General features: G+C 37.6%; 2 protein-coding genes, 1 non-coding gene and 1 pseudogene across 5 annotated transcripts; 3 read left to right on the top strand and 1 right to left on the bottom strand.

Annotated features, from left to right (window-relative positions):
• The first annotated feature begins 3,058 nt into the window (after positions 1 to 3,058).
• Positions 3,059 to 6,579, top strand: LOC104767338 (receptor-like protein 53). Of its 2 annotated transcripts, XR_015591400.1 has the most exons (3): positions 3,059 to 5,807; positions 5,893 to 6,006; positions 6,275 to 6,579. XR_015591400.1 is itself a non-coding variant. In XM_087502699.1 (2 exons), exon 1 carries the CDS (start codon positions 3,999 to 4,001, stop codon positions 5,799 to 5,801), a length of 1,803 nt encoding a protein of 600 aa, XP_087358825.1. In that variant the 5' UTR covers positions 3,059 to 3,998; the 3' UTR covers positions 5,802 to 5,807; positions 5,893 to 6,110. The 2 variants fall into 2 exon arrangements, 1 of the variants encoding a protein (XP_087358825.1); XM_087502699.1 differs by lacking the exon at positions 6,275 to 6,579 and having other exon boundaries at positions 5,893 to 6,110.
• Positions 6,580 to 9,710: 3,131 nt separating this feature from the next.
• Positions 9,711 to 13,010, top strand: LOC109130780 (receptor-like protein 34 pseudogene; annotated as a pseudogene). The gene is made up of 2 exons (XR_015591404.1): positions 9,711 to 12,707; positions 12,791 to 13,010. The product of XR_015591404.1 is annotated as a receptor-like protein 34 pseudogene (transcript).
• Positions 13,011 to 13,369: 359 nt separating this feature from the next.
• On the top strand, positions 13,370 to 14,425 carry LOC147920182 (uncharacterized; the record flags this gene model as incomplete). Its single annotated transcript, XM_087502703.1, has 3 exons — positions 13,370 to 13,486; positions 13,621 to 14,103; positions 14,208 to 14,425. Coding segments are annotated over 3 exons (684 nt in total), but the record flags the coding sequence as incomplete, so codon positions are not given.
• Positions 14,426 to 19,853: 5,428 nt separating this feature from the next.
• On the bottom strand, positions 19,854 to 19,960 carry LOC147920183 (small nucleolar RNA R71). The gene has a single exon (XR_015591920.1). It is a non-coding gene; the product is annotated as a small nucleolar RNA R71 (small nucleolar RNA).
• Positions 19,961 to 22,826: the final 2,866 nt, after the last annotated feature.

Here is a 22,826-nt window from a genome sequence, read left to right on the forward strand (position 1 = left end):
TTTGAATGTGTAAGAGAATTTCTGGTAGAGAAAATATTGATAAAAATTTACTATTTATTGCAACATGTTTTTTGTATGGTCTAAAAATCAAATTCATATCTTCTTACGTTTTATTTTGTAATCATAACAATTTTGCATGTTTCTTATATAACCATAACAACATATACTAAATTACTGGGTAGTTTAATTATTCAATTTTATTATATGTTAGTAACAATCAGATTTTAAACTAAATTTTCTGAAGATAATCTAAGTTATTGATTAAATATTTTTGATTCTATTTAAATATTTTGAGTTAGTTGATTTGTTAATTTTCTATAAATGACGGATTATTACCAAAAAACCATTATGAAAAATTAATGAAATTCCAAAATCAACGTAGTTGTGTAAAAATACATTTCACCTGTGAAATATGTGAATGTGGTAAAGAAAATATTTATAAAATGTTACAATTTATGGCAATATATATTTTTGTGTGTTTTAAAAATCAAATTTATATTTATGGTTTGTCGAGTAACTATAACAATTTTGCATGATCTAATAATCACTCATTTTAAATATATTATGATTTTTTTGGGTACTAAATATATATATAATGATAAGGGTTATTGTCTCATTCATTTTTAATAGAACATAAATGAATATACAGTTAAAATGTATATTCCTATTCGGTTATCAATATTTCCATTTTTTAATAAATAATCACACTAAATGTTGAGATTAATTAGTTTACATACTTAGATATATATAAATAACCACACATCACGATATCCCCTAATTTGTTGTCATTTTTATATTTATTTATGAATATATATAAATCTATATTTATTGGGAATTAAGTTTCTTTTAATGAGTTAGAGATATTTCAGAGATAATATATTTCATTTTATAATCCATTTTAATAACTCTTGAAAGCTTGTTATTTAAATTATTATGGTAATAATACTAACATATACCATTTCGTTTTTATATGGTTATGTTAATAAGTTATATGTTTAATAAGTTATATGTTCTTTATTTTTATTAACTTTATATTAATTGATATGTTTTTATAGCGTTTTTAGAATATTTTACTTATATTCATTTTAAGAAATCAATATTTATATTAATTTTAAGAAATCAATATAGTTTTTACTTGTATATTTGTAAGTAAATTTTAGTGAAATTTTGTTTTACTATTAAATTTGTGTAAGAAATGATGACATATATAATTATTATTCAGTGAATTGTTTTTAAAATAAATACAATGGCATAGAGCTGTAATTAATTAGAAAATTTAAGGGTATTTTGCTTAAAAGTATGTTGAGCTCTCTAGCGGCGACACATCAGTTTTTTCTCAAATGTGCTTCTCTATTAATATATAGAAGATAATATAGTAAGTAAATTATACATCGCAAACACAAAGCAACATCACAACCACAGGTTATATTTGATAATTTGAAATCCCCTTTTTATTAAAAGGGAAATACACAACATAGTTTTTGTAAACTTTATATTTTTAATATATGATTACAAATAGTTACAAATAGATTATAGATATGTTATATATTAATCTATTTATTAATATTAATAGTTATACCTAAATATTAGGGATATTCCAAATTGATAATTGATATATTAATGGTAACAAATAAAATCATGGATATTCCAAACTGTATTTTTAGAAGATTTTACTCTTATATCACGTTGTTTCCAAAGATATTTAAACACAATATTACAAATTTATTAATCACAGATTTTATCGATAGACCACAACGTTAACCAAAGATAGATTACGAAATTGATAGATTGATTGATCACAAGTTAAATAGTGGGTTACAAGATAGATAACGAAATAAAATTTAACCAGTGTTATAGCACGGGTACTTATCTAAAATCATTAACAATATAAAACTTACAAAATATGTGTTTTTTTTCAAGCCTTCATATTTAGCATATGATTTTATTGCATAATGTTTTATTCAAAAAAACTTTTAAAAATAATAATATAAATTATATTTTATATAAAAATATAATATAAATTAAATGAATTTCAACCCGAGTCTTAATATAGTGTGTAGATTATAATCTATAATAGTATAATATTATAAGTAGTGTTTTTTGAAAAGATGATTACTGTTATTTTGTTTCGGATATGTGATTACTGGTTTCTTTTGAAGAAGGGAAATATTTTATACTCTTCTGAGTTTGGTGGCATGTGATAAAATGGGCCTGGATCTTAATTTTATCTACCTATACTATGGGGCTTTAGCCTTTTCGGATTTCTCTCGCTCTCAATCATCAATATCAATCATCAATCAGTAGGACTGGTACACAACTAACAAACTCATCTCTCCTTGAATTGATTTTTTCTGGGTCATTTAATTTGGTTTGACAGACAACTTGTATTTGAAGCAATGTTTTTAAAATCGAACCGGAAGATAAACCGGAAATCTTCTGGGTCACTGAGTCAACCGGTCGGACCGGTTAAACTATAGATCAATTAGTTTATTATTATATTTACATGTTATGAATATAACATCTACATTTATATAAATATATGAACAAAATATACATAATTAAGTACTAAACAACTAAAAATAATCTTTTAAATGATTAGATAAAATAAGTAGGTATTTTTTTTATAAATAACAACGTTTACTTATAATATAGTCTGAATTTGAAGTGTGATAAAAATAAAATATTCTAATTTGATATTAACCCATTGGTCCGACTGGCCGGTTCAACCACCGGTTCGCGGGTTTTTCCGGGTTTTTGCGGGTTTTTATTTGTTCGTTTTTAAGAAGTAACCCGGACCGGAATGTCTACTGCGTCATGGTTGGACCGGTCCGACCGGCCGGTCCGGTCCGGGTTTCAAAACATTGATTTGAAGTTTCCCCGACTGTACGTAATTAAAAGTAAGACAAATTGTGTGGAAATTGACTATTCAAACGTCTAGAACGCTTGGTAGTAGAAAGACTAGTAATAGTGAGTCAGTCAAGCTGTGTTGGAATTGTCTTTGTGGAGTAGAGTGTATTATTACTATGATGTTTATAAAAGAGAGATGGGGCACGAAACCATGTTATTTAATATTCACCATCTCATATTTTCCAGTTATATCTATTCAAGAAAATTAAATGAAGGGCTTCTGGAACTCATCGAGTATCATTCCTATAACTCTCTCTTTTATTTTCTTGTTCATTTATCATTTTGAAGACGTGCTTGCGGCTCCTACTAAGCATTTTTTGTGTCGTCCCGAACAAAGAGATGCACTTCTCGCGTTCAAAAACGAGTTTGAGATTGGGAAGCTTAATTATAATTGCGAGCCGGAACGCATTGACTCTCATCGGAAGACGGAGTCATGGGGGAATAATAGCGACTGTTGTAGTTGGAAGGGTATCAAGTGCAATGCCAAGTCCGGAGATGTGGTCGAGCTAGACCTTGGCTGCAGCCGCCTCCATGGCCGGTTTCATTCCAATAGCAGTCTTTAAAAACTTCCTTTTCTAACCACTCTTGACCTTTCATCTAATGATCTTAATGGCCAAATCCCAGATTCCATTGGAAACCTTTCTAATCTTATCAATCTCCGCCTTTCGGAAAGTCATTTCAGTGGTCGGATTCCGTCTTCCATTGGAAACCTTTATCAACTCACCTCTCTCGACCTTTTGGGAAATAATTTCAGTGGTCGCATTCCATCTTCGATTGGAAACCTTACTCAACTCACCTCTCTCAACCTTCGGGAAAACAATCTCGATGGTGAAATCCCATCTTCTTTTGGCAATCTAAACCACCTGACCACCTTAGAGGTTACTTGGAACAAGCTCAGTGGGAATTTTCCCATTGTACTACTGAACTTGACAGGGTTGTCAGATTTATCGCTCTCCCACAATCAGTTCAGTGGCGCGCTTCCTCCTAATATCACTTCACTATCCAACTTGAGAGGTTTTGATGCAAGTGACAATGCTTTCACTGGAACAATCCCTTCTTCTCTCTTCACCATTCCTTCTTTGACATCTATTATGTTGAGATATAACCAACTCAACGGCACTCTTGAGTTTGGGAATACATCTTCTGCACCATCTAACCTACAATGGTTAGACATTGGCAACAACAACTTCAAAGGGCCAATCCCGAGATCCATTTCCAAATTTGTCAACCTCTCGTATCTTGACCTTTCTCATTTCGACACCCAAGGCCGTCCAGTTGACTTTAGTATCTTCTCGCATCTCAACTCACTCAGATCTCTATACCTTTCACATTTAAACACCACCACTACGATTGACTTGAATGATATCTTATCATATTCCAAAAGCCTCTCTCTTTTATATCTCTCAGGCAACCATGTTTCAACAACAAACAAAAGTTCAGTTTCAAATCCCCTTTCACAGGAGATATATTCTTTGTACTTGTCAGGCTGCGGTATCACCGAGTTTCCAGAGCTCCTAAGAACCCTACATGAAGTGGCGTATCTAGACATCTCCAACAACAAAATCGAAGGTCAAGTTCCTGGTTGGTTATGGACTCTACCAAATTTGTACGTCGTGGATCTTTCCAACAACTCTTTCAACGGTTTCCAAAGATCAAAGAAGAAACAAGGATTATCCTCTGTCCGGAAACCATCTATGCAGTACTTGCTTGGCTCCAACAACAACTTCACTGGCAAGATTCCTTCATTCATATGCGAGTTTCGTTCTCTAGAGACTCTCGATTTATCTGAAAACAAGTTTAATGGGTCAATCCCTCCTTGTATGGGAAATCTTAGGAGTAATCTTTCAGTTTTAAACCTTCGTAAGAATAATCTGAGTGGAGGTATTCCAAAGGATATATTTGAAAGTCTAAGGTCGTTCGACGTTGGTCATAACCAACTTGTGGGAAAGCTTCCAAGATCTTTGAACCGATTCTCAACTCTTGAAGTTTTCAACGTGGAAAGCAACCGAATCAACGATACGTTTCCGTTCTGGCTGGGTTCTCTACAAAAGCTACAAGTTCTTGTCCTTCGCTCCAATGCATTCCATGGATCAATACATCAAGCCTTGTTCCCTCAGTTGCGGATCATCGACATATCACATAATCACTTCAATGGAACTTTGCCATCGGAATACTTTGTGAAGTGGAGTGCTATGTCATCACTTGGAACAGACGAAGATCAGTCTTCCGAAAAGTACATGGGAGATAAATTAGGCTATTACCAAGATTCAATGGTTTTGATGAATAAAGGTGTAGAGATGGAGCTAATACGTATCTTAAAAATCTTAACAGCAATCGACTTTTCTGGAAACAAATTTGAAGGAAAGATTCCAAAGTCCATCGGTCTATTGAAAGAGCTTCATGTGCTCAACCTGTCAAACAATGCATTCACTGGCCGCATCCCTTCATCTATGGGGAATCTGACAGTTCTCGAGTCGTTGGATGTTTCCCAAAACAAGCTTTCAGGAGAAATTCCACAAGAGCTAGGGAGCCTCTCGTTCCTTGCGTACATGAACTTCTCTCATAACCAGCTTTCAGGCCTAGTTCCAGAGGGCACTCAGTTTCGAACGCAGTCTTGCTCTTCCTTTGGAGATAATCCGGGACTTGTTGCCTCTTCTCTTGACAAAGTCTGCAGGGATATTCACACACCACCAGCATCACATCAACACTATGAAACGCCGGAATCAGAGGACGAAGATGAAGAAGAGGTGATTAGCTGGATAGCAGCTGCAATAGGATTCGTACCCGGTATTGTATCTGGTTTGACGTTTGGATACATATTGGTTTCCCACAAACCAGAGTGGGTCATGAACCCTTTTGGCCGAAACAATCGCAGAATCACCACAACTCAGTAGAGAGAGGTAATGTTCCTAACTTTTTAACGAATGTTTTTAGCAAACATTAGAATGAAATTATATTTGTTTAACAGCTATCTCGTTATTATAGGCTTAAAGCCTATCTGAAGAATGTGGACGAAGAATATCAAAGTAACTATCTTTTTAAGCCAGCTTTGTCCAAATTCAGATTGGTTTAGAACTTCGGTTATTGTTCCCAGTTTAGGTTTGTGTGTTTCTCTTTTACTCTGTTTTTTGCCAACTTTGTAATTGAGCAACTTTGTTTCGAACCTTAAATTACTCTCCCTTTAGATGCACATGTTTTTTTTTGTTTTCTGCGATGTTATCTTTACTTTTCCTATTAGACTCTCGCATCTATATATATACGTATGTCCATTGTTCATATCAATTAGTTACAGAAATACTGAGCAATTAGACGTTGACATAGCTATTTATTTGTCAACAACCTGCTTCATTCTACACATATATTTCAGGGAACTTCCAACGAGAATGGAGATGTGTGTTTTGATGAAAATTTATGAGTTTCGTTGAGGCTTAAGGAGAACGAGTGATGATGATATGCTAAACGGCTATTGAAAAAAGTTAGGAAAGCAAGCCTCTGATGATAAATCCCATCTTTTTACTTTGGACCAATTTTATTAACTTTCCCACTATGTTCATTCCCAAAATTACCTTTTGTTTGGCATATTGGTTTCCATTTTCTGCCCATGCACATCCAAAGTTGTAAGCATGATCAAAATGGCATACAATTTTTTCTTATTGATTGTTCTATTTTGCATATTTCATCCCTCCAAGGTTTGCTAATTGGATATTGAAACAAGACATATCCAGTGTGTATCCATTATTCCTATCTGTTTTTGTTTTTTGTTTTTTTTTTTTTGTAGATGAACATATCCAGCTTAATGTATACTTTTAGCATATCCAGTTCAAAGATTTAATTTTCTACACGTAAAGACATATCCAGCTCACTGTATACGTTATTCATATTTGTTAATTGTTATGGCTAAAGCGTGGCTCAATCCAGTGTGTATACATATCCAGTGTGAATTTCTCTGAATTATTTCCATATTTTATGGTAATTAAAATTATTTTACATACAGTATATATTTTACTAGATAAGGACACGTCTGATATACGGGTTTAAAGTTTTGTAAATAAAATTAAATTTAATAAAAATATATTAAAATTTGTTGTACGTTATTTATAAGTTTTATTTTTGATATAATATACTAATTTATATCCATTTACAAATCTTTTATTTATGTTACCATTAAAAGCGTATTTTTTATATCTAAATATAATGAATCTTACAAATATACTTTTTATTACTATCTAGAAAATGTCTGTATGAACACATTAAGTTAACTATTATATGTATTTTTACTTTCACTTTTGCATAGTTTTTTTAATTACAAAAATTATTGGCTCAAAATACATTTTGAATAAAAAAAATATATTACATAGTATACTAATCAATGATGTATCATCACAATATTGTATGACCAACAATGGAGAAAACTTCGGCTCCACCCTCTTCCCTTATGGAGAGAACTTTGCGTCCAACCTCCTCCACCATGTAGAGAACCTTGGCTCCATGTTTCTCTCTTGGGGAGATAACCTTGCGTCCAACCTCCTCTACATGGCTATGCCCTCCTCATGTGTGGTGAGAACATGTTCACGTCTTTTAGCTATCTCAAAATTTCTTGCTCCGACTACCAATGAAACTAAAGACCATTTTCTAACGTCACAAATTTTTTTGATAGTAACTACTATTAAATTTTTCAATGTATTTGTGGAAGTGTCTTCAACACACCATGATGTATCCTTTGTCTCTAGAATGCCTTGACTGCCACTGCCACCTTGCTTAGTGAGCCCCATGTCCGCTCCCATTTCATGGGCCCACCTTTCTCAGTGGGCCCCACATTTACTCTTGGCTTATCCATATCCGACTGCTGGTTTATTACGTATGAGAGGATTTAAATACTTGTTTACCGACCCTACAAATAACCATATGATCTTTCATTGTGTTTTGTTTTCACTCGCACAGTTCCGACAATTACTTCCCGAAAAGTCACCTATCCTGAAACTACTTCAGCTCAAACACATTTAACTCTAGAGTTACCTGAGGACCCTTGATCGAAAAGATAAGTGCACTTTGGTGACAAAGGTGGTCAAATCAATTCTTTTTAAAATATCTGTAAACCAGGGTGTCACAGTCTCCGAACTCCTATAGATCTATCAACAACAATTTATGTTTTTCCAATCTATCTATCTATGTTTGCAAAAAAAAGGGTCTATGACCAACCAATCAAAGAAATTAGAAGAAAATTAATCTGACATAAAGAAAGAAATAATAGAAAATTATAAACACGATAATATATGAATCTCAAATAATTCAAAGGTGAAAAGATAAATTAAACAAAACAATCTAAAAATACTACATTAAATTTTAAAATACAGTATTAGAAAAAAGACACATATATTAATCTTTTTTTTGGGTCAACATATTAATCTTACATATTCCAAACTGAAAAAGAAAAAGTAAGAGAAAATTTTGGTTTTAAAAAATAAGACAAATTTACCTTTCCATTGAAAAAAATTTACCAATAGAACAAAGTTGAAAACAATATTTTTAAATAAACTATTTTACTAGATGAAAAATATGAGACGATCTATGCTTATACTGAAATGAGTATTTACAAAATTTAGAATTAATAATTAACTGTATATTTTTCTTTCTATTCTTTGTAAATTAAAATTAAAATTAATAAATTAAAATTAAAAATAAGTAAATAATGTTATAGTTTCAAATTTTATGAAAAATATATATATATATATATATATATAGAATCTTCTTATAATTATTAAAAAAAAAATCAGTAATTTTGTAACTTTTCGATAATTATCTTTTTATATTATTAATATTGTTTAACACAAAATATTTTGTTTTTTGTTGTAATCTCAAATCTCTCATATTAAATATTAACTTTTACACATGTCAAAATCTCAGATTTATATAAACTTGACACATGTCAAAATCTTGTTAATGGTTAACTTTCAAAACTCAACTTTATATAATAAGATATCATGTTAATCAATTTATATACCCCTTAGGTGAATAATTAGGGGTGTTAATTGGATTGGCCCAGCCCGACTAGACCCGAAGCCGGCAAATCCCTCATTTGTTTGAGTCTGATCCGGTTCGAAATATTTCTGAGCCTATAATTCAAAGTTCGGTCCATTTTTAATAGGGCTACAAGATTTTGTTGGCTTTTTCCAAGCTTATCTTAAAAATAAAAAATAAAACAAACTAATAAATTTATAACATATCTTAAAAAAGCAATGTTTAAAGGTACACCATAAAACAAATCAACCAAATTTATATAACTCATCAATATTCACTAAAACTAATTTAATTTTTTTTAAAAAAAGTTTAAAACCAATAAATTTTTATACTTTAACCAAATAAAATAATATAGAAATCATATAAAATATCATAGATAAAAATTTTAAAAATAATAAGTAAGATTATTAAGTAAATATGAAAACTAGGTTAGAGTTTTAAATTTTATTTATAATAAATTATTAATTAAATATTTCAATCAAATAATAATGTTATTTTGTCTCGGATACGTGTGATTACTGGTTTCTTTTCAAAAAAGAAAATATTTTATACTCTTCTGAGTTTGGTGGCATGTGATAAAATGGGCGTGGATCTTAATTTTATCCAACCTATACTATCGGGCTTTAGCCTTTTCGGATTTCTCTCGCTGTAGATCATCAATATCAATCATCAATCAGTACTACTGGTACACAACTAACAAAGTCATCTCTCGTTGAATTGATTTTTTCCTGGGTCATTTAATTTGGTTTGACAAACAACTTGTATTTGAAGTTTCCCCGACTGTACCTAATTAAAAGTAATACAAATTTTGTGGAAATTGACTATTCAAACGTCTAGAACGCTTGGTAGTAGAAAGACTAGTAATAGTGAGTCAGCCAAGCTGTGTTGGATTTATTGCCTTTGTGGAGTAGAATGTAGTATTATTATATGTATATAAAAGAGAGATGGGGCACGAAACCATGTTATTTATCTTCTCACAATTCCCAGTTTTCTTCCTTACTTTTAATTCAAGAAAATCAAATGAAAGGCTTATGGAACTCAGCGAGTATCATTCCTATTACTCTTTGTTTTAATTTATTGTCCATCTATTATTTGAAAGACGTGCTTGCAGCTCCTACTAGGCATTTGTGTCGTCCCGAACAAAGGGATACACTTCTCGCTTTGGAAAACGAGTTTCATATTGGGAAGCTTAATTATTATTGTCAGCCGGAACGCATTGACTCTCATCGGAAGACGGAGTCATGGGGGAATAACAGCGACTGTTGTAGTTGGAAGGGTATCAAGTGCAATGCCAAGTCTGGAGAAGTGGTCGAGCTAGACCTTAGCTGCAGCGGCTTCCATGGCCGGTTTCATTCCAATAGCAGTCTTCAAAACCTTCCTTTTCTAACCACTCTTGACCTTTCATTTAACGATATTACTGGCCAAATCCCATATTGGATTGGAAACCTTTCTAATCTTATCTATCTTAGCTTTTCGGGAAATCATTTCAGTGGTCGGATTCCATCTTCCATTGGAAACTTTCTTCATCTCACCTCTCTCCACCTTTCGAATAATCATTTCACTGGTCGGATTCCATCTTCGGTTGGAAACCTTTTTCATCTCACCTATCTCGACCTTTCTGATATCAATTATCTGGTCAAATTCCGTTTTCGATTGGAAACCTTACTCAACTCTTCTTTCTCTCGCTTCCTAATAATCAATTATCTGGTGAAATACCATCTTCTTTTGGCAATCTAAACCAGCTAACCACTTTAGATGTTCAAAGCAATATGCTTTGTGGGAATTTCCCCAATGTACTACTGAATTTGACAGGGTTGTCACATTTATATATCTCCAACAATCAGTTCAGTGGTGCGCTTCCTCCGAATATCACTTCACTATCAAACTTAAGATGTTTTGATGCAAGTCACAATGATTTCACTGGAACTATCCCTTTTCGTCTCTTCACCATTCCTTCTTTGATAGATATTTTTTTGATTGATAACCAACTCAACGGCACTCTTGAGTTTGGTAATATTTCTTCACCATCTAACCTATACTCGTTAGACACTGGCAACAACAACTTCAAAGGGCCAATCCCGAGATCCATTTCCAAATTTGTCAACCTTCAGATACTTGACCTTTCTCATTTCGACACCCAAGGCCGCCTAGTTGACTTTAGTATCTTCTCTCCTCTCAAGTCTCTCGAAGATCTTGCCCTTTCCCATTTAAACACCACCACTACAATTGACTTGAATGATATCTTATCATATTCCAAAAGCCTCTCTATTATAGATCTCTCAGGCAACCATGTTTCAACAACAAACAAGAGTTTTGTTTCAAATCCCCCTTCACAGTTGATTAGATCTTTGTACTTGACAGACTGCGGTATCACCGAGTTTCCAGAGCTCTTAAGAACCCTACATTGGATGCAAGTTCTAGACATCTCCAACAACAAAATCGAAGGTCAAGTTCCTGGTTGGTTATGGACTCTACCAAATTTGTACGTCGTGGATCTTTCCAACAACTCTTTCAACGGTTTCCAAAGATCAAAGAAGAAACAAGGATTATCCTCTGTCCGGAAACCATCTATGCAGTACTTGCTTGGCTCCAACAACAACTTCACTGGCAAGATTCCTTCATTCATATGCGAGTTTCGTTCTCTAGAGACTCTCGATTTATCTGAAAACAACATTAACGGTTCAATCCCTCATTGCTTGGGAAATCTCAAGAGTAATCTTTCACATCTAAACCTTCGTCAGAATAATCTGAGTGGAGGTCTTCCAAAGCATATATTTGAAAATCTAAGGTCGCTTGACATTGGTCATAACCAACTTGTGGGAAAGCTTCCAAGATCTTTGAATCGTTTCTCAACACTTGAAGTTTTGAACGTGGAAAGCAACAGAATCAACGACACGTTTCCGTTCTGGTTGGGTTCTCTACAAAAGCTACAAGTTCTTGTCCTTCGCTCCAATGCATTTCATGGACCAATACATCAAGCCTCCTTCCCTCAGTTGCGGATCATCGACATATCGCATAATCACTTCAATGGAACTTTGCCTTCGGAATACTTTGTGAAGTGGAGTGCTATGTCGTCGAGTGCTACGTCAGCATTTATAACAGACGAAGATCGATCGAATGAAAATTACATGGGATCAACCTATTACTATGATTCAATGGTTTTGATGAATAAAGGCGTAGAGATGGAGCGACTACGTATCTTAAAAATCTTAACAACAATCGACTTTTCGGGAAACAAATTTGAAGGAAAGATTCCAAAGTCCATCAGTCTAATGAAAGAGCTTCATGTGCTCAACTTGTCAAACAATGCTTTCACTGGCAACATCCCTTCATCTATGGGGAACCTCACAGCTCTCGAGTCTTCGGACGTTTCCCAAAACATTCTTTCAGGAGAAATTCCAAAAGAGCTAGGCAACCTCTCCTACCTTGAATACATGAATTTCTCTCATAACCGGCTTTCAGGTCTAGTACCAGGGGGCACTCAATTTCAAACGCAGCCTTGCTCTTCCTTTGAAGATAACCTGGGACTTCTTTTTGGCTCTTCTCTTGACAAAGTTTGCGGCGATATTCACATGCCAGCATCGCATCAACAATATGAAACACCAGAATTAGAGGAAGAAGACGAAGAGGCGATTAGTTGGATAGTAGCTGCAATAGGGTTCGTACCTGGTATTGTATCTGGTTTGACATTTGGATACATATTGGTTTCCCGCAAACCAGAGTGGTTCATGAACCCTTTCGGCCAAAACAATCGTGGAGAACCACTACAACTCACTAGAGAGGTAATGTCCTCACTTTTATACGAATTTGTTAGCTTTCATCAGAATGAAATTATATTTGTTTAACAGCTATTTCGTTATTATAGGCTTATATAAAAGCCTATCTGAAGAATCTGGACGAGGAAAGTCAAAGTAACCACTCTTTAAGCCAGCTTTGTCCAAATCCAGATTGGTTTAGATTTCGGTTATTGTTCCCAGTTTAGGTTTGTGTGTTTCTCTTTTACTCTGTTTCGAACCTTAAATTACTCTCCCTTTAAATGCACATGTAATTTTTTTTTTCTGCGATGTTATCTTTACTTTTTCCTATTAGACTCTCGCATCTATATATACGTATGTCCATAGTTCATATCAATTAGTTACAGAAATACTGAGCAATTATTTTATTAGACGTTGACATAGCTATTTTATTTGTCAACAACCTGCTTCATTCTACACTTATTTCAGGGAACTTACAATGAGAATGGAGATGTGTGTTTTGAGGAAAATTTATGAGTTTCGTTGTGCCTTAAGGAGAACGAGTGATGATGATATGTTAAACGACTACTAGATAAAAAGTTGGGAAAGCAAGCCTCTGAGATTATTTAAAGGATCACTATTTTTTAGGGTTAAATTGAAGAAAAATGACCTGATAAGAAGATTTAATTAAGCAAATGACTATTTGTTAAGTTTCTATTAGCAATTTCTTCTTAAAATTATCACTTGTTTTGTATATTTGTACTCTCACAAAGGTTGAAAGATTACAAGATTCTCGAAGCTTGGCTGTGAGAGAGGCAAATTCTGTGGTACCAGTCCCTTCTTTACATTCATATCTTCCCTAGTGAAGTACGTCTGAAATTTATGCTCACTGTGAGAGGAAATAACAAGAATCTTAGAACTCTGATACTTTTTAGCACCTCATTGTCATTTGTTTTCTCAGGAAATTGATCTTCGATATGCTGTTCCGTTCGGGTTTTACAACGCTGCTCTCAACTTTGGTGTGTCTGGTGGTGTCTCCTTTCCGTGGGGAAGCGGATACCAGAACCGCCCTTCCTCTGTGCCAGAGAGATTCTTCTTGGGTGGCAATTCATCGCCTCTATGCTCTTTAGGTGGGCCATCTGCACTATGGGGATTCAAGACCAGAGGACTTGGTCCCAACGAGCCAAAGAGGAAAGGCCATAGTGAACGGGATTTTGTTGGAGGAGATGCTGCGGTGACTGCATTTGCGGATCTCTCATTTGATTTGCCAGTGAGATGGTTAAGAGAGAGAGGAATCCACGGGCACGTGTTTGCATCTGCGGGGAATATGACAAAGTTATCAGAAAATGAGTTTAGAAACTTCTCTGCGCCAAAGTTCTTGGAGACATTTAGAACTTCAGTTGGTGCTGGAATCGTCTTACCAACTAGTGTATTCCGTATGGAGGTTTGGTTCTCATCACTAATCTCCCTTTATGCATTTTTATCGAATGAGAAAGTGCAGTGATTAACACCAAAATTATTCATCTTTTTGTTTTTGTTATGAGACAGCTTAACTACTGCCATATATTGAAGAAACAAGAACACGATAAAGCGAGATCAGGGGTTTGCGTGACATTCTCTGCCTCGTCCTGAGAAATTTTTAGCTGAAGAAGGTACTCAAATATGATATGACTTCCTTTTTTTGGGTCTTAAAGCCGTGCCCCAGTGTCTGGCAGAATCTTTGATTTTATTGTTGAATCGAGAAAACTTTACAAAGAGAGTTGATTCTTTTTGGACAAACAACGTTTTGAAGTTTCCTGTACGTAATTAAAAGTAAGACACAATGTGTGGAAATTGACTATTCAACACGTACGAAGACAGTTATAGCAAATTAAGCTGTGTTGGATTTATTTTTGTGGACCATCATGTTACTTACGATCAGAATTTCCACCTTCGTCTTTGGTTTTTCATTATCGTTATGAAAGAAAACTAAAGTAAATTAGCTTGAGGACGAAACGCTAGCTCTTGGAACTCAATGAGTATCATTCCTATTACTTTTTATTTTCCATTCTTTTCATGGATTTCTCAATTTCTGGACAGGCAACCTTTTTCGATTTCCTGCACGTGTACTTTAACGTACGACAATAATGTGTGAATTCACTATTCAACTCAAACTCTTACTCTCTGCGTTTAACAGAACACTTCGTATTAATATTAGTCTACTACTATGTTTATGTATATTAAGAGATGGGTGCGAAGTCATTCTTACCTACCATAGCAATTTCTATATTTTCTTTTTCATTATTGATATTCAAAAAGGTTAATTAAGCGTAGAGAAGGATGAATGAAAGGCTTTTGGAATTCAAGGAGTATCATTGAATTCTTGTTACACTTTATTTTCTCATTTCATTCCTTCTTAATTTTGCGGACGTGCTTGCGGATCCGAGGCACTTGTGTCGTCCCGAACAAAGAGATGCGCTTCTCGAATTCAATAATGAGTTTATTGAGGTTCGGAAGCCTACCCTACCATTCATCATGAGTGTTATCGCAATAATTGCCGAGTAAGCCCTCATCCGACAAGGGAGCCATGGAGGAATAACAGCGATTGTTGTAATTAGGAAGGTACCACGTGCAATGCAAAGTCCGGGGAAGTGATCGAGCTAGAAGCTGCAGCTGCCTCCATCATTAATGAACTCGTGAGACGCTGTCGATCGCCATTAATCACTAAGAGTGACTAGTGAAAGAAGAAACAGAGGAACAGAGAAAGAGGAAAGATTGATTCTTATTACTTCAATCGATAGATTATAATACGGTGGCTTGTTCCTTTTTATATGGGGATACAAGGATACAAAAGTTTTAACCTAAGTTCTAGGATCTTCTAATCATTAGCTGTGACTGTGACGTGGCTACATTCGTCTTCACATGATTCAAGGGCAGCAAAACGATTGTTGGTTGTTATGGTCGTACTCTCTGCATATATTGTCCTATTTGTTGAGCTCTCACCTTTGTCGTGAACTGCATGTGACCGTTGGACAGTTGTGGGCTTTGGAGAGCATTTCTTAGTTTGTGGCATTGTATTGGGCCGTGGTCCCAATATGCCTTTTTGCAAAGCCATGTCGTTTTGGACATTGGTCTTCACACTCCCCCGCAAACTTGGAGTAGGTGGCACACCAACGCCAAGTTTGAGCCTTAGAATCTCGAAGGGTCTTTGAGGCAGAGACTTGGTGAGTATATCGGCGAGTTGAAAATCAGCAGAGATATGATTCACGATGAGGTCTCCGAAAGCTACCTGTTCGCGAACGTAGTGGTAATGTGTAGCAAAATGTTTGGTGCAAGCATGGAAGCTGGGGTTTGCTGTAAGATAGACTGCAGAGAGGTTGTCACAGAAAAGTTCTTGAAGCAGGTTGACTAACCATGTGATTTCAGAGGCAGCTTCGAACATAGCCCTGTATTCAGCTTCAGTGGAGCTTTTAGAGACTGTGTCATGTTTTCTTGAGGACCAAGAGATCATATTTCGTCCGAGAAAAGTGCAGAATCCGCCAGTGGAGCGGCTGGACTTCTGACAACCGGTGTAGTCACTGTCACTATACGTCGTAAGCTTGTAATCTGTGTGCTTGTCAAAGGTGATACCCATGGTACTGGTTCCTTTGATATACCTTAGAATCCGTTTGAGAAGATTGAAGTCAGAGACCGTAGGTTCGTGCATCTTTTGGTATACGTAATTGACAGAAAATTGCAGGTCCGGTCTCGTTAGTGTCAAATATTGCAAGCGTCCAGCCAGACTACGAAAGTATTTGGGATTGGAGAACAGAGTAGATTGTTGTTGCTTCCGATTGAGTTGCTGAGGAAGAGGTGTTGCAACGGAGGCACACGTTGACATTCCTGCTGTAGCTAGTAAATCCTCTGCATATTTTTGTTGCGACAGAAACATTCCATTTTCAGTGTATTGAATTTGGATCCCAAGAAAGTAATGAAGCTTACCAAGGCCCTTCATTCGAAAATGTATGTTCAGCTGTGAAAGGAGATCAGAGAGTAATTCCAGAGGAATTTTCTGTGATGGCCATGTCATCAACATAAAGCAGGAGCATGATGACATTTTTTCCTTTGTAGCAAACAAAAAGAGAAGGATCCCTCAGACTACAAGTAAAGCCAAAATTAAGCAAGAAGGTGCTGAACTTATCGAACCAAGCCCTTGGCGACTGTTTGAGACTGTAAAGGGACTTGTGCAATAGACATACATGATCCGGGTATCTCTCATCAACGAATCCGGCTGGTTGCCTCATATAAACGGTTTCAGTGAGATCGCCGTGTAGAAAAGCGTTTTTCACGTCCATTTGTTTGACTTCCCAGTTCATCATTGTGGCAAAATGTAGAACTGCTCGAACTGTTGCTGTCCTGACTACTGGACTATATGTCTCAAGGTAGTCAATTCCTTCTTCCTGCTTGAATCCTTGAGCTACGAGTCTGGCTTTGTACTTGTCCAATGAGCCATCTGCATTAAGTTTAACTCGAAAAACCCATTTTGATCCAAGGACGTGCATATCTGGTGAAGGAGGGACTAATGAGAAGGTATTTGCTTCTTTGCAATTTCCCATTTCTTCATTCATTGCTCCTGTTCAGTTGGGATCCTTGAGAGCTTCAGTCACTGTTTCAGGTTTAGGATAGGAGACCTTCTTTGTGAGGAGGGCATATCTTGGATTTGGTTTAGAAATTCCTACTTTGGATCGAGTGTTCATCGGGTGAGTCGAGGCTGACACATAATGTACATTGGTCATGACATCTTCTGCTGAATTTTGAGTGGTATCTGCTGAATGTTGCACACTTGGAGCTGATGATTGAGAGTTGTTGCCTATAGGAACAAGGTCTAAGCTTGCCGTACACCCAGAACTCTCATCATCAGTCCTTTGTGGTGATTCAATGATTACCTCTGTCGTGTTGATTATTGTTTCTGCATCAGTTCTTCTAATGGTGGTTTCACTTTCTGAATTCACTGGTATTACAGGAGCTTGAGCAGCAGCTACTACTAACTCACCTGTCACAGGAATGGAAATCGTAGGAGCAGGTGGAGAAGATTCTATTTGATCAGTGATCGCGGATTCAGATGAGAACTGCTTTAGCCAAGCTGTGTAGAGAGGAGTAGGTGCAGACTGCTGCAGATGTCTGTAAGTGTTTGTAAAGGGAAAGTCTGTCTCATCAAACACGACGTGGCGACTAAGATAGACACGCCCAGTTGGGGGATAGAAACAGCGATACCTGATATGTTACGGTTTTGACTCACTTTGACCCCGTTTATTTGATAGTTTTGTAGTTGTTTGAGTCCTTTTCAGGTTATAATAAGAGGCTAGGAAGCTAAAAGCAAAGATTGGAACAGCGGGAGCAATCGGAGCAGAAAGGAGTTGAATTGGAGCAGAAAAGCTGATTTTAGACCCAGGAGCACATGCTCCCGATTTCCGAGCACATGCTCCCAACTCTACGGTTTCATGACGACACGTGGCAAGCATCTAGGCGCCGATTCCCTGCCTAATTCCCCTTATTTTAGGCGATCTTTTGTGAGAGAAAGAGAGAGGAGATCGATTTTTAATAGGGAGATTTAAATTTGGATTCTTTCCTTATTTTTCTCTACTTGTATGCTATTTAACCTAGGGTTTTTAGGAGAGAGGATATTCTTTTCTTTTGGTTTTTGAGCAACGTTTTTGTGAGAGGAAGAAGAGCGGCCACCTTGTGAAGCATTCTCTGAACCCTTTTTATTTTTATGTCATTGAATTTCTCATCTTTTGCTATGATTCATTTCTCTATGTCTGAGTAGTTTTCTTTGCTAGATTAGGGGTTTCAAAAGGGGTTTCATGGGTTAGCAACAGAACACAAATAGGGCTTTATATAATCGATTGTCTTCACTATTGTTAGACTTAATGCTTAGGTTGATTTGATCACCCAATCTATGATTCTAGGTTTATCTATTCATCAAAAGTGTAATAGGTTGCTAGAAAAGACATTAGTGGGCAAATTATCCTAGACCTGCGAAAGTTGATGTGTAGGTGATTTGTGAACTTATCATTCCTGTTCTTTAATGCTTGTCTGCGATTCTGGGCTCAAACGACAGTTTATGGTTTATGGACCGCCGAGCATGTGCTCCGGATGTCTGAGCACATGCTCCGCGTTTCCGCACAGAATCGATCAGATAGAGTTATTGATGCCACGACAGTGGATCAGTTTATATTTATGTTTGAGTTCTAGACTGGTACTTAATCTATGCCCTGAATAGTTGTTTAGTTACTGTCTCTGAAATTCCCGAGAATTACCCCTGATCTAGTGTTTTGCTTCTTGCCTTTTTATACCATTTTAATCGCGTTACTGTTACCAAACAAACCCAACTTTGAATTGTCTTAGCTTGAAATTGAACAAATAGAACCATAGAGTAAAACTTGGTCTTCGTGGGATGCGACCCCTAAGTACCACTTATTTGCTGTGCATTTGCAGTAGGAAAATAAGGTTTAAAACTCTGTGTATCAAGTTTTTGGCACCGTTGCCGGGGACCAAATTTTTACCTTTGGTTTTCGGCGAAATTACTAGACTAAGACCTTACTGATTTGTCTTTCTGCTTCTTCTTTGCGTGTGTTTCAGGTGCATGTCAAGAAGATCTACAAGAAGAAACAACACCGAAGAACTAGTCGCTTTGTCAGCCGCAGAGCTCTCTTTGGCAGAAAGAACAAACCGCAAGAACAGAAAGTTTCAATCCGTCAACATGGGTGACAACATAAACAATGAGGATATGGCTGCCGAGTTGCAGCAACTTTGACAACAGTTGGGGCAGTTGCTCCGTGCTCAACACGAAAGAGCCGCGCCGCCGCAACCGTCCATTGGGGAAAAGGACAACCCGCATGTGTCCTACACCAACCGAGCGGCGATTGTTCCTCCCACCATCCCGAACCAAGATTTTGAGATCAAGCCACAGATGATCTCTATAGTGAAGCAGCACCTATTCACGGTCTCCCAGCTGAGATTCCGATGGACCACATCGAGAATTTTGAGGAGATATGTAGCACCACTGGTTCAAATGGGATACCGCCAGGCTTTCTGAAGTGCAAGCTCTTTCCCTTCTCTCTTGCGGATAGAGCTTCGCGTTGGCTGAAGTCATTGCCACCTGGGTCTCTGACATCATGGGAACAGTGTAGGTCTGCGTTTCTGGACCATTTCTACACCAAGGCTAAGACCGCTGCCCTGAGGAATAGGATTTCATCGTTCCAACAGCACACTGGAGAAGCCTTCTGCGAGGCTTGGGAGAGGTACAAAGAGTACCGTAGAGAGTGTCCGCACCATGGATTCAGTGATGAAAAGATTCTGGGCATTTTCTATGATGGAGTTAACTGGGACTACAGAAACGTTCTCAACTCGGCCAGCAATGGGGATTTTATGACAAAGTCTAAGGAAGGAGCATATCAGTTGATTGAGAACCTAGCTGCAAGCTCCAGCAACAAGGCTCCTGAGTATGACAGGTCCGTGAAGGTCAACAGTGTCGATACGCAAAAGATTGACAAGTTGACAGCCAAGGTGAACCTTCTTCTGAAGGGGAGCCAGAAAACTATCCATTTTGTCGATGAGACCGGAGACATGCCGCTAGCTCAGGAGATTTGTGATGGAGAGGATGAAACGATGGAGGTTAATTATGTGAGTGGGCAAGGTTTTGTGCAGAACAGGGGTTTCAACCCGAACTACAGAAGCCATCCGAATTTGTCCTATAGAAGCACCAACGTGGAGAACCCTCAGGATCAGGTGTATCCGCAGCAAGGAGCTCAGAATCAGATGGGTTATCAGAAAACCTTCTCAAACAACTTCCAAGGCAAACAGTTTGTACCCACTCAAAACCGCTTCGAAGGGGGGAACCAGCAGGCATATACAAGCGCTCAACAAGCACTGCCTTTCACCAACCAGCAGTTGGGACCTTCATCTGCTAGCAGCTCTCAAGATGAGCTGAAAAACATGATGCAACAACTCTTGGTGAATCAACAAAAAGCTTCAGTGGAAATCAACGCTAAGGTCGATATCATGTACAATGACCTTAATGGGAAGTATGAGGCAGTAATGTCACATGTGAAGAAGCTTGATGTTCAGGTTGCACAGACTGCTGAAGCTGTGAAAAGAACTCCTGGGACTCTGCCCGGAAAAGGGGAAGCAAACCCGCGAAACGAGTATGTCAATGCGATTGAGCTAAGGGGAGGAAAGAAGTTATCCCCTAGAGAAGCACCATCCACTAGGATTGACAAGGGCAAGGGTATTGCTGAAGAATACCTTCCTCAACATACTGCTGAGACTCCACCGTTGAGTCAAAAAGAAGCCGAAGCATCCAGCGAGCACGTGCTCCCGACTCCCGATCAGACCATTCCTACTGAGGTACCTCCTGCACGCGTGTACACCCCTAGGGTTCCTTACCCTGTTCCTCCTAAGAAATCTCGCAAGGATTTGGAGGATGCAAAGTGCAAGGAGATGTTGAGAGAATTGACGGTAAAACTACCCCTAGCTGATGCTGTTCAGATGATACCTGCTTTGAAGAGGTATGTGAAAGGGTTAGTTTCTGGGAGAGTGTCAGAGGAAGAGAACGTGATGATGGTTTCAAGAGAGTGCAGTGCTGTGCTGCAAAACAAAGTGCTAAAGAAGAGAGATGATCCAGGGCGATTTGTCTTATCCGTGAGAATTGGTAAAATGATTTTTGCAAACTCCCTCTGTGATCTAGGTTCCAGTATGAACCTTATGCCATATTCAGTGGCTAAAAGGCTGGGATACACGAAGTTCAAGTCTACACGGATTTCGTTAGTATTCGCGGATAGATCCACCAAGCGCCCCATAGGAGTGTTGGAGGATTTACATGTCCAGATAGGGAAAACGCTTATACCAGCAGACTTTGTGGTTCTGGAACTTGAAGAAGAACCACGTGACCCCCTGATCTTAGGTAGATCATTCTTATGCACAGCTGGTGCAATTATAGATGTGCAAGGGGGAGCGATCGATCTCCAGCTGGGGGATATGATTGCAAGGTTTGAGATGAACAAGCTGCTCAAGAAACCTATGATAGATGGTCAGACTTTTGTGGTTGATGATGGTTCAGAGGTCGCACATGAGGTTACCGATGAAGTTCTCACTCTCGACCCGTTGGAGGTTGCCTTGACAAAAACAGAGGGTAAGTATGGATTCTTGAATGAGGAAGCTGATGGTTTTACACGCATTTTGGATGCAGGTACACGGTTCCAGCAACTGGTAGCTTACGCCAGCCTAGACGATGAGAACCAATCAGGGGAGGAATCCGCCGAGGGAGCACCTGCTCCGGATTCCAGAGCACATGCTCCGGTAAAGTCAGCGGACGGTCCTTGGAGCGAGTTAAGAGCTCCAAAGGTAGAGCTAAAACAACTTCCAGCCGGACTAAGGTACGCGTTCCTAGGTCCTAACTCTACATACCCCGTGATAGTGAACTCTGAACTAAACAATGTAGAGACCGCTTTGCTCCTTTGTGAACTTAGGAAGTATAGAAATGCTCTAGGGTATTCACTAGATGACATCCCAGGAATCTCACCAGATCTTTGCATGCATAGGATACATCTAGAAGATGAATCAATGACTTCGGTAGAACATCAGAGGAGGTTGAACCCGAATCTAAAGAATGTTGTTAAGAAAGAGATAATGAAACTTCTAGATGCGGGTGTAATTTATGCTATTTCTGATAGTTCCTGGATTAGTCCAGTTCATGTAGTCGCATGTGTTGTTTCCTACTAGGACAGTTACGGGACATCGCATGTGCATAGACTATAGAAAACTTAATACTGCGACCCGTAAGGATCATTTTCCTTTGCCGTTTATTGATCAAATGCTTGAGAGATTGGCTAACCATCCTTACTACTGTTTCTTAGATGGCTATTCAGGTTTCTTTCAGATCCCAATCCATCCCGACGATCAAGAGAAAACCACATTCACATGTCCCTACGGCACCTTTGCTTACCGCAGAATGCCGTTTGGCTTGTGCAATGCACCAGCGACCTCCCAACGATGCATGATGTCCATTTTCACTGACCTGATTGAGGATATAATGGAAGTTTTCATGGACGATTTCTCCGTCTGTGGGAGCTCATTTTCCGTTTGTTTGTCTAATTTGTGCAGGGTGTTGCAGCGGTGTGAAGACAAACATCTGGTGCTGAATTAGGA

Source organism: Camelina sativa, chromosome 19 (genome assembly GCF_030686135.1).
Source record: "Camelina sativa cultivar CO46 ecotype springtype chromosome 19, ASM3068613v1".
NCBI lineage: Eukaryota > Viridiplantae > Streptophyta > Magnoliopsida > Brassicales > Brassicaceae > Camelina > Camelina sativa.